The 10,611-nt window shown below is 35.1% G+C and overlaps 2 protein-coding genes across 3 annotated transcripts; one reads left to right on the top strand and one right to left on the bottom strand.

The window, feature by feature from the left end:
• The first annotated feature begins 547 nt into the window (after nt 1-547).
• On the top strand, nt 548-7,833 carry LOC123887239 (protein TPX2-like). Of its 2 annotated transcripts, XM_045936518.1 has the most exons (17): nt 548-979; nt 1,070-1,234; nt 2,738-2,879; nt 3,162-3,267; nt 4,386-4,436; nt 4,716-4,813; nt 4,916-4,991; nt 5,081-5,143; nt 5,310-5,393; nt 5,581-5,639; nt 5,726-5,804; nt 6,638-6,700; nt 6,790-6,852; nt 6,950-7,027; nt 7,118-7,168; nt 7,347-7,423; nt 7,540-7,833. In XM_045936518.1, exons 1-17 carry the CDS (start codon nt 769-771, stop codon nt 7,556-7,558), a joined length of 1,485 nt encoding a protein of 494 aa, XP_045792474.1. In that variant the 5' UTR covers nt 548-768; the 3' UTR covers nt 7,559-7,833. The 2 variants fall into 2 exon arrangements, with proteins under 2 accessions (XP_045792474.1, XP_045792475.1); XM_045936519.1 differs by lacking the exon at nt 7,118-7,168.
• Nucleotides 7,834-7,966: 133 nt separating this feature from the next.
• Nucleotides 7,967-10,283, bottom strand: LOC123887238 (guard cell S-type anion channel SLAC1). Its single transcript, XM_045936517.1, has 3 exons — nt 9,633-10,283; nt 8,694-9,502; nt 7,967-8,603 (listed from the first exon to the last, which is right to left on the bottom strand). Exons 1-3 carry the CDS (start codon nt 10,137-10,139, stop codon nt 8,228-8,230), a joined length of 1,692 nt encoding a protein of 563 aa, XP_045792473.1. The 5' UTR covers nt 10,140-10,283; the 3' UTR covers nt 7,967-8,227.
• Nucleotides 10,284-10,611: the final 328 nt, after the last annotated feature.

Here is a 10,611-nt window from a genome sequence, read left to right as displayed (position 1 = left end):
TTGTAGTTGCATGTAAAAGTTTTTATTCTTAAGCAAAATGATATAATTCACATTTTATACTCGTTTCGTCCCTTATTATAAGCAAAAATAAATAAAATCCACTTATTAAGAAAAGTAAAATATGCTAATTTAAAGTATGATTTTTTCTGTTTTCTTTAAAATAAATTTCAAGGGAAGATGTAAAAAGAATTTTTATTGGTTATTTTTTTTTTTTGGCTTTCACCACCAATTTAATCTAATTCAAGGGTGAGTTCCGACATTAAGTGATTCCAATCCTCTCCTAATCTTAGTTGCAGGGGATCGAACCGTAATCCTCCCTATAAAGTTTAGCGTTAATCACCACTGAACGACACTGATAATTTTTATTGATTATAGATTAATTGAGAATCTAATGTATTTAGTCTATATTATAAGCTAAATACATTGAATTCTCAATATACCTAAAAAGCGGATATTCTCTTTTATTTAGGTTCATTGTTTTTTTTAACAAAAAGATAAAGAAATAAAATTGGGCGTATAAATAAATGAAAATTAAACCCCCCAAGTCAGTCACTAGTGACTACTCTACACTGAGAGAAGACAAGAGACAGGGAGAGCAGTCAGCAGCAGCAGTAGTCTCAATCATAGTCTTTGAAAATCCAATATTCGGATCCTATTCGGGTCCTACACATTCAACCCGCATTTTAACTCACCTCACCCACTCGCTGACACACTATTTACAATCCAATATATACACTGATTAATAGTAGATTACTCACAACCATCATCATGACTACTACTACTACAATGACGACTATGGAAGAAGAAGAAGAAGAAAACGATGACGCTGAAATACAACACGTTTTTGTTGCTCATGAAATTGATCTCGATTACGAATTTGACGCTGCTCGTTTCTTCGATTTCACTCGTCCTGAATCTTCTTTTGAATCTCATCAAGCTCAACTTTGGTTTCAAACTGCCCCAAATTACCCTCCTTCTCGTTAGTCTTCTTTCATTTCTTCGATTATTTTTTATTTTTTTGTTTAAATGTTAATTTTGTTTGAAATTAAATGTTGTTTCTTTGATTTAGCTTTTGTTACGAAGTTAGCGGTGAGAGAAGAATTTGAATTGGATGTTGACCGGTCAACGAAATTGAAGAATGTTGAATGTGCTATGAGTAATATTGATGATGATAAAGAAGAAGCTGGTCCTACTACTGTTTCTTCTGCGATGGAAATTTCTGACATTGTTGACGGTATGTTTGTTCATTTCTTCTGTTGATTTTACTGTAATGTGACTCACATTATCATTAAATGCCATGAATCGGCCTTTGAAATTGATGTATATAGTAGTATATACTCAATTTATTCTTGAAATTGTAGGATTTATGTACCGAGTTGTTGACATTATCGGTATTTCAAAATGACGATTAAAATTGTAAAATGTTAATCAGATTCGTCAAGGGACGGAGGCAAGAATTAGGGTTAGGGGGACCGAGTTTAAAAGTATAATTTAGTAAAGAAGAAACTAAATTGTAAAATGTTATCAGCTTTATGTTGTTTACAGTCTATGTAAATACCAACGGAGGAACGGATTTGATTAACATTTTGTAATTTCAGGACGATTTAGAATATTGATAATGTGGGGACTAGATTGGTAGGGTCCAACAATTTAAGGGATTAAAGTGGAATCCGTCATGTATATATCAGGACTTATTATATCATTGTTTGTTTTTCAAAACTACAAGGAAATTGGTAATCACTTTTTTTTTTCTCTTCTTTTTCCCCGGGGTCTCGTAGGGTCCCTGTGTTGGTGCTTGAGTCATGTGATTAATTATATGGAATATGTGTTGAGGTGTTTCCATGTTTTTTACTATTAAGATGTGTGTGTCTTGGATCTGCAAAGTCTTAGCTTAATGTTTTAATCATCCAACTCAAAGGTTTCATTCAGGCCTTACGTAAATTGTGATAGTGACTTTCTTCTCAGTATAAATGCCAATTCCTCTGGAAGAAATAGTTGGTTGTAATTTGTCCAAATGAACAAAATTTGTTGTGTAATGGGGGTTATATCCTAATACAGTTGTCTTAAACTTTGATGATTTCAGAAACACGTTCATAGTCTGGTTGATAGTGCCTTCCAGTTCATATTTTTTAGTTAGAAAGCATTTGGTTGAAAGATCTCTTGCTCGATAGCTAAAAATTTATAAAATAACGACGAGGCCACTGCAGTTGCCTATGCATAATAAATCTGACACGATGATCTATATTCTAACCAGAGGACGGTAGATTTGTTTAGTGGCTTAACATCTTACAATCCTTACGTGAATCCAACCATCAACTTGCTAGTTTCACAACTATAACTTTAGCACCATCAATACATTTCTTGAAACTCAATTTACAGTGGAAGTTGCTCATATTGCAATTGTTTCTTGTACCATGGTAATGTTTTTTATGAACCGAAGTTCCATAATACCAAGGGTTGACGCTCCCAAAAGTTTTGAAATTTATTTTGGTTTTGAATTATGTTGGCGCCTTGGCGGCAAGGATCAACTTTAAATTTTAAATCTACGTCAAAAACTAATTATTCCCAAAGCTTTAGGTGTTAAAGTAGACACGCTGGAATGGTTTTTTATCTATCACATAACCATGTTTTAGACTCTACTTTTGTTATTTCTTGCATTAAATGTTTGCGATTCTATATATATGCCACAACTTGTAAATTCTCCCATTTGCATGACGTGTATTTCTGTCTCTTCTAGGTCACACCTATGGCAGCAAACCAATCGGTAACAGTTTGAATTCTAATTTTAAACCTGATGTGCCAAAGGGTTCAACATTAATGAAACCTACAGCTACTCAGTTGTCTAGGCAAAATCGCCCAGCTAAAAATGTTGGTTCAAGGTGATTATTGGAACAACTTATCCTTTTTTCAGAGTTAAATAGACATGATGTTTTTTTTTCACAGCTCATTGGGTGAGGTGTATGTGGTAGTAGAGTGCACTGTAAATTGCTATTCCTTTTGAAATGTTCCATGTTAACAATGCATTCTCCCACAGTATCTTTGTTTGCTCAACCGGGTTTAATAATTTAGGTGCTTCGTAACTTGGGTGTGCATTTTATTCTTTATTATTTTTCAGTACGTATCATTGCATAACATTATATCTTCAACTCTTCAATTCTCAGATTTCGGAAGCAACTAGCTCAGAAGGAAATGAATTTATCCACATCCTCTGGAGTAGAAAGCCAAGCTGCCAAACGGCAAAAATTAGAGGGTGGTCATTTGTGCAAGGTGTTCAAATTTTTATATTCTTCCTCCTCTGAATTTATAACATTTGTAGAAACTGCATTTGTATTTGTCTGCTTGAGTTTGATGATAAAGTTGACTATTTAATGCAGTAAAATTTTGTGCATTTCCCTAAGTTCCAAATAATGCATAACTATTTTCAAAAAAAATCAAAAATACAGTAATGCATAACATGTCCTGTAAGTACAACCCAGTTGGTAGCGGCAAGGACATATGCAGGAGTCTGTGTTCGAATCTGGGTTCCCCCCCACTTCTCCACACTTAAGGCGTGTGAGTCTAGCAACTAGGCTATGGATAACATTTTGTCTAACATTTAGGAGTGTTAGGATTAGTTATAATGGTTTTTTTAGTCTCTCGCCACCCCTAATTTTTGACTGGAATAATTCTCTATACCTAAACTAGACCATAGACACGAAGAAAATGGATGATGTAGATGTCTAATGAAGATTAAAATTGGGAAAGATTGAACTGGGTTGATCTGAAGTATATGCTAAATAATATTCATGAAATTTACATAGCAGTGGTCATAAGAATCTAGATCATACAATTGGTGTGTGTGTGTATCAGCATTTCCCTCTATATGCATGAATTTTTATCTCCTTTATTTTTAGGACACAACTAAGAAAAGTGGCACTATACCACTGTAAAAAAAATGTTATTTTAGAAGTAGAAGATTGAACTCAAACTTAAATTAAAAGGATAAGTTGAACGCAGGACATTTTTAAGTAATAAAAAAGATACATCTAATAAAAATTATTAATATCTCTCACACGTACATATTATGGGTTAGGCCAGATAATACGAAGGTTGACCCGAACTCATCCCTTATTGAATATTGGTTTATTGGATGATACCCACTTAGATCCAGTTATTTCTGGTCAGGTCTGATCATAATAGTCCGGGTCAATTGGCCTGGCAAGGTGGGTCGTGTTCTTCTCATCCCTAAAATACATAATTGGAATTATATTATAGTTCCCCATATTTCTGCAGTTCTGTGGAAGCACCTGACCATGGACCATTAATTTTAACGGGGCTTAGGTAATATTGCATCATATTTTTTTTAGACTGCGGATTTGAAATGCTTACTATATCTTCTGTGACAGGTTACTGATACGAAGCAGCAAACTAATTTTGTGCACAAGAAACCTATGAGGGTATGAATCCTAATGCATATTTCTTAAATCTTGCCTTGGAAAAAGTAGATTGGACAAAATTGTCAAGTACTCTATTCTTATGAAGTAAAAAAATGTATTTTTTTTCCTTCATATTACGAGACTATTGTTGAGTGGAAATTTTTCAATGATTAAGGGAACCTCTTTTGAGTACCCAAACTTTAAATGGGAATAGCAGGACTGATTCCTATCTTTTAAAGGGGTGTGAAAGAGGTTTGCCTGATGCCCTGATCTAATCTTTACATTCACTTATTGTTGCAGGCTGTCACTGTTGAGCAAAACTCTGCATGTTCCAAGCTGAAGCTTACTATTCCAAGAGAGCCGGACCTAAAGACAGCACACAGAGCACAAAGGATAAGGTTTGTGGTTTTGGATGAGTATTATTTCACTGAAATTTTGATGATAAATTTTTGTCTTGAGATAATAGACATTAGACATTGAGATATATTTATCCTCAACAGACCCAAAATTGTTGGAGAGGCAGAGCACATGACAGTGGCCGCCCCCAGGTTCAAAGCTCGTCCATTGAATAGGAGGGTTGGTACACGCTGTAGATATTATTGCTATTGTTTGGTTAATTTTGGTGCATATATCCATCATATTCTCTAATCATGTTCATAATCTAGATTCTCGAGGCTCCTTCATTGCCACTTCCCAAAAGGAGCACTCCGCACTTGCCAGAATTTCGAGTAAGGATTGAGTCTTTTGATTCTTGTTATCCGCTCATCTATATATTTATCACAATTTCATTATATTGTAAAAAGGAAATGAACCAAGCTAACAATTAATCACGAAAACAAAGTTTTTTCAGCATTAGTAATATTGAAGCTCAGGTTTTCTATGTCAACTTTTCAGGAGTTTCACTTGAAGACTACGGAGAGGGCTATGCAACACACATCTGCTACCTCATCTTCACATCACTCCAATGATTCTGATAAGGTAATTTAGTTTATATAGTTTTAAGCAGTATCATGTCATTTGTGTTCTTATATCCAGTTGAATTTCAAATAGGAGAAATATTTATTACTTTTTATGATTGATTAATTTGATTTGCATTTTATGTTTATTTTCCTATTACATGGTAGATATGTATAGTCTCTTAGAACCCAAAGTTCTCTGGTTGCAGGGTTGGGACAAGCATACTTCTGTTTCTGCTCTTGAACATAAAATCAAGGATGCCAGAAGGTAACAAATGCCATCATGAAAGCTCATTCTAACTCTGACAATTCATGAAATTATGGTACTAATTACTGGATTCTGTCTTTATGTAGGCCTGCTGCTATGGGTGCCCCAAAGCATGATGGACTGGGTTTTACTCATATTTTTAAAGCTCAACCTCTTAATAAGAAGGTAACGAGACATTGTTTACAAATTTTGGTAATATAACATGGAAAACACTACGTACTTAAATAATAATTTCAAATGATTGATGAGTTATAATTTTAACATGTCTTATTTTAACCATGTTTTCTCCATTTAAAATTGTTTATACAATCTTAGACTTCAATGACAAATGTAACAAAATTTGCATTGATAATTTAATGTCTTTATCCTGAAATATTGATTATTATCTCAATCATACTAGTATAACATTCAATCTTAGACCTATAATTGTCAAACTGTTCTATTCTGGAAAGGTATTCTTGTAGGGACTTGGTATTATGAGGTATCCAAGTCCCACATTGAATAGCATGAGACGTTCGATAGAGTATTAAAGTTGCTTGGTTGTTCTCCCTCCTAAAAGCGCTTTTAAGGTAGAGTTCCCCAAATACTTGGATATTTATCAACTGGTATCAGAGCCTGGTTGTTGGTGGCTTAGAAAGGGTTACCTACAAAGGGGATGATCATTAAGGCCTAGTAAAGTGTCAGAGTGCAAATGTCATTTTTGCTTTAGTTTTAAGCTCAAACATAATTTTTGTCATTGCAAATATACAAATGTCCATATGGTCGTACCTCATGAAAGTTTAAAGCCATGCGGCATCTAAGTTGGATGACGGTGTGGAATAAGGGTTTCTTCTTCTTTGGACAATTCAAGGATAAAAAACAAACAAGATATTTTTCATTGACTAAAAGCAAAAATTTGTTTACATGCACAGATGAAAATGATGCTTAAGCCTTAGTTTTATCTTCCACATCCTTTTGTTTTGATCTGCTATATTTAACTCCAAAATGTTTGAATGCAGATACTATCTAGTAAAGAGCATGCTGGTGCTTTACATACCAACAAGGAAACAACAGTGCCAATGGTGAGGCATACAGTTTAATAGGTTTTATTCTCCTATTATATTTTTTCGGATAGAAAATTTTATTGGCTGCCTTGCTACAATTCATACAGGAATTTGATTTACATGCTGAAAAGGGGATTCAGCATAACCCTCCCATTGAACTCTTTAGCAAGGTGAACTTATTCTTTCATTTAGCTACCTTTATTTCTTGATGTAATTTGTTGATCGATTTCCATTATTCTCAATCATTCTACTTTCTTGGAATGTTAGTTGTCTCTGACATCTGAAGCCCAGCCAAATAATGGATCTCATTTCAAACTGCCTCAACAATCCAGAATGTGCAGAAAGGTTTACCCTCTATAATTTTGAATTACATGTAATACTCTTTGGATTATTTTCCATTTCTCTTAGCATTGTATTGAGTCATGTATTTCTTAGGGCAAGGATTCAAAAGAAAATATATTAAATTCTTTTCGTCTGGACCAAGAGGTAATATATTAAGTATAGCAGTGTCTGAACTCTGAAGAGCATGAATTTTGTTGAGCCCTATTCTTCTTCTATTCTTTTCATATCTTTGTTCTTCTTGTTATTTACAAAACATGTTTCTATTCTTTAGTGATACACCATGTATGATAAATTTGATCATCTGCTGACACAAATGATGTAGGAGAAGCCTTTTACTTTCGGGGCAAAGCAAATTCATCATGGGAATGGTGGTTGCCACAGTCTGTTAAGTGCAAGGAGGTATGTACCACTGATGCTATTTTCCGTGTTTAATTAACACATTCGATTGTTAAATCACCCCCTGTTTAAAAAAAAGGACTCCTTTTATATTCAGCTTTCTAACTGAAATGATCCAGGAGCCTGGGAATTCGGTGACAGTAAGAGGGAAATGTGCAACCAGCTTTGTTATGGGCATATGACTTGAAGTTTTGTTGCTGATGTATGTGAAGATTGACGGTACATAGTTGAATCTGACAGATGGCTAACTCTTTTCTGATGAGAGATGGTTCTTACTGTAAAAAGAATCTTAGAAAAGTTTAGAAATTAACATGTCCAGGTGCATAGCTTGTATTTTACTGATCTTGATCATAGATTCATAATCATTAATCGAAAAAGTAAATCATTAAAGGCAAGTGTTCCATTGTCCTTAAGCTTATCTTTTGTTTTTAAAGTAATTTATTTACGCTTGTTTGGTTTAACCATATAGTATAAATTATTAAATCATTATGTTACTAGTATGATGTAATCAATGATTGAATTGATTGACTTGTGTCCTCAAAAACAAATTGACCGAGTCCTAAAGGATCATTAACCATTGAGAGCAGTGTTGATTAAAAGAAATTGATAAAGTAGCTATAGTCTAACAAATGAAATAGCTAAAATTAGACAATTAGCTAATCTATATATGAAGCATTTTAATTATTTTAAACACAAACTACCATTCAAATATAACTCTGGAGCATAATATGCTCAAGATAATATAAATCTACAATTGATCCCACGTTAGAATTATAATGGCAACACTGGAGTATGCTGCTGCCCATCCTAGGCTATAACACCGTTATTATCGCCCGGGCTGTTGTAACCATTATTCTTACTAGTATCCTTGTTCTCTGAGTTCTTGGTCAGAGCTTTCTTTGTCCAACGCTTAATGTCATAGGCCTTCTTCAAGGGTTTCTTCTCCCCGCCTTGCTTCCTCTTTGTTATGGCAATAGCAAGATCATTTGGGAACAAAGTGCGCCAATAGAAAGCATGCAGAAGAGTGGACACAAACAAAACAGAGACCATAGTTGTTGACATAAATGCAAGCCCAAGAGCAAGACCCCTACTTATGAAGGCAGGGACCTCCTCTGCATACTTGATGGTTGCCACTGATACGGTTGTCATGGGGAAGGTGTAAGCCCACCACGCCACTGAAAACCTGTCCATGAAAACAATAATAATTACTCTTTAGTATCCTAAAACCTAAACCTTGGATTATTATATTTTTTTAGTGGAGAAAATATTGTACCTAAAACCAGTGAAGAATTTGATACGGACGACAAGTAAAATGTAGAGAAACAAGGCGATGAAGTAGCAATTTCTGGATATCCCATCAAACTCTCCATAGATACTCTGCCAAGCAATACAAGCTGCGGAGGGAGCGGCAATAAACATTGAGTACACAGGATGTAGCTCTTTAGGCAGTGCCTCACTTGTTGGCAATCTCTGATACAATGTAACAAACACAACCAGGTAATGTGCAAAGCCAACAGCCCAAAAGAATTTGGCAGGTTCCTTCCAACCAACTTTTGAAGCTAAAATTGCTCCAACAAAGTTACCTGATACAGAAAGATGGTTAGAGGGATTTGCAACCTTAGACAGACGTCGTTTGCCTCCGGAAAGCCACTGGCCATAGATTTTGAGTTCAAGGAGAAAATAAGGTACTATGAAAGTGCACCAGATGGCAGGGTGAAGGGTTTGTTGTGGGTGTATTCTAGATGGTACAGAGATGGCTAAAAACATGCAGACAACCCAAGGGGCAAAGAAGAAGTTGATACGAACTGGATGGAAATACTCTCTTCTCACTGCTTCAAAGTAGAATATGCATTTGAGAATATAAGTGATGGAAACAGCTATTAGCACTGCTAAGGCCAACACCCATATTAAAAAATTGATATCTGGAGAAATATGGAGAAACCTTGTGGCAGGGCTTGTTGCCATGTTACGCCATAAAACTGCTTGGCTGCTTAGGCCGAGACAGATACCAAAGCATCCGATAGGGAACCGAAGGAGAAAGGGCCACTGCTCATCTGTGGGGAGCAGAATGTCCTCGTAATCCTGTATGAAATGTATGCACAGCATTAATTTATCATATATATACTTGAAGTAAAAGTGTCTCACCTTGAAGCAAATGTATGCATGCAACTTGAAGTAAAAGTGTAAAATATAGCTAGTAGCAGTGTCTCACCTTGACTTCATCTAATTCTGGTCCTCTAAGAGCAGCAAAGTATCTACCAGCAGGAACATTTGCATTAACAGAATCATCATCCACACCGGAAGTACCATTAATCTTCTGAGACTCCAACTCCTTCTCAAATTTTCTTGGCAACAAAGAATTCTGCTTACTGAGACTGGATTTCGTCTTAAAGATACTAAAATCTCTTTTATGTCCGTCCAAACCAATCTTATTCGACGAATCAAAACCTCCTAAGCTTGTTCCACTTCTTGTCAGAACCTTCCTCTCATCTTTACCTTTTCTTTCTCTATTCAAAACAGAGAATCCTGTCTCAAGAGAAAATTGTCTGTTAATACTTCTATGGTTTCTTTTCATTTCTCGAGCTCTAGTTGTTTTATTCAAGTGCTTCTCTTCCTTTTCCTCGTTTTTTATCGTTGCTTCTTCGTCTCCTTCAGATAAAACTTCATGATGTATGTCCATAAAATGTGTTTGGAAAGAATTTTTAGGTTCCCTGTCCATAAGTTTTCTGTCTATAATGTATATGTTTAGCAAAACAATTAAGCTATAACTCAATTTGAATTATTAGTTTTTAACCAAGTTGTGTGGTTTTTATGTGTGTGTAATGGGAGGGACACATGCACCTCATGAGAAGTTAGAAGAAAAAAGGTGACTTCTTGTGTTCATGAAATGGAAGCTAAGCCATTGCTTTGAGTGAAAAGTTAGTGTTATGGGACATATATCTCGTGAATGAAAATCTGTAAGTTTTTTTTTTTTGACTTTGGGTTTGTGCCTTTGTGGTGTATATAGGTTATGGTTAGGACTTAGGACTTAGGAGCAACTTGAAAGCAATGCTGGCATGAGAAACACAGACAGCACGGGGATCATTTTACGTTGCTTTCATACTTACACTATCCCTTTCTCTTGTTGCATTTTCTTGTAGTATAAAATATATGCAAAGTGCTTTTAAAATAGGATGGATTACCATTCAAAT

This window comes from Trifolium pratense, linkage group LG5, assembly GCF_020283565.1.
Source record: "Trifolium pratense cultivar HEN17-A07 linkage group LG5, ARS_RC_1.1, whole genome shotgun sequence".
Taxonomy (NCBI): domain Eukaryota; kingdom Viridiplantae; phylum Streptophyta; class Magnoliopsida; order Fabales; family Fabaceae; genus Trifolium; species Trifolium pratense.
Note: the sequence above shows the minus strand (reverse complement) of the source record. Positions and strands in the feature narration are given on the sequence as shown.

Excerpts from the sequence above, each read along its gene's own strand:
- LOC123887238 (XM_045936517.1), bottom strand. The coding sequence starts at position 10,139 with ATGGACAGGGAACCTAAAAATTCTTTCCAAACACATTTTATGGACATA. Across the intron at positions 9,503-9,632 it reads CAGAATTAGATGAAGTCAAG|GATTACGAGGACATTCTGCT; the intron begins GTGAGACACTGC and ends CATTTCATACAG. Across the intron at positions 8,604-8,693 it reads AAATTCTTCACTGGTTTTAG|GTTTTCAGTGGCGTGGTGGG; the intron begins GTACAATATTTT and ends TTTCATGGACAG.
- LOC123887239 (XM_045936518.1), top strand. The coding sequence starts at position 769 with ATGACTACTACTACTACAATGACGACTATGGAAGAAGAAGAAGAAGAA. Across the intron at positions 3,268-4,385 it reads AGGGTGGTCATTTGTGCAAG|GTTACTGATACGAAGCAGCA; the intron begins GTGTTCAAATTT and ends CTTCTGTGACAG. Across the intron at positions 6,853-6,949 it reads CCATTGAACTCTTTAGCAAG|TTGTCTCTGACATCTGAAGC; the intron begins GTGAACTTATTC and ends TTGGAATGTTAG.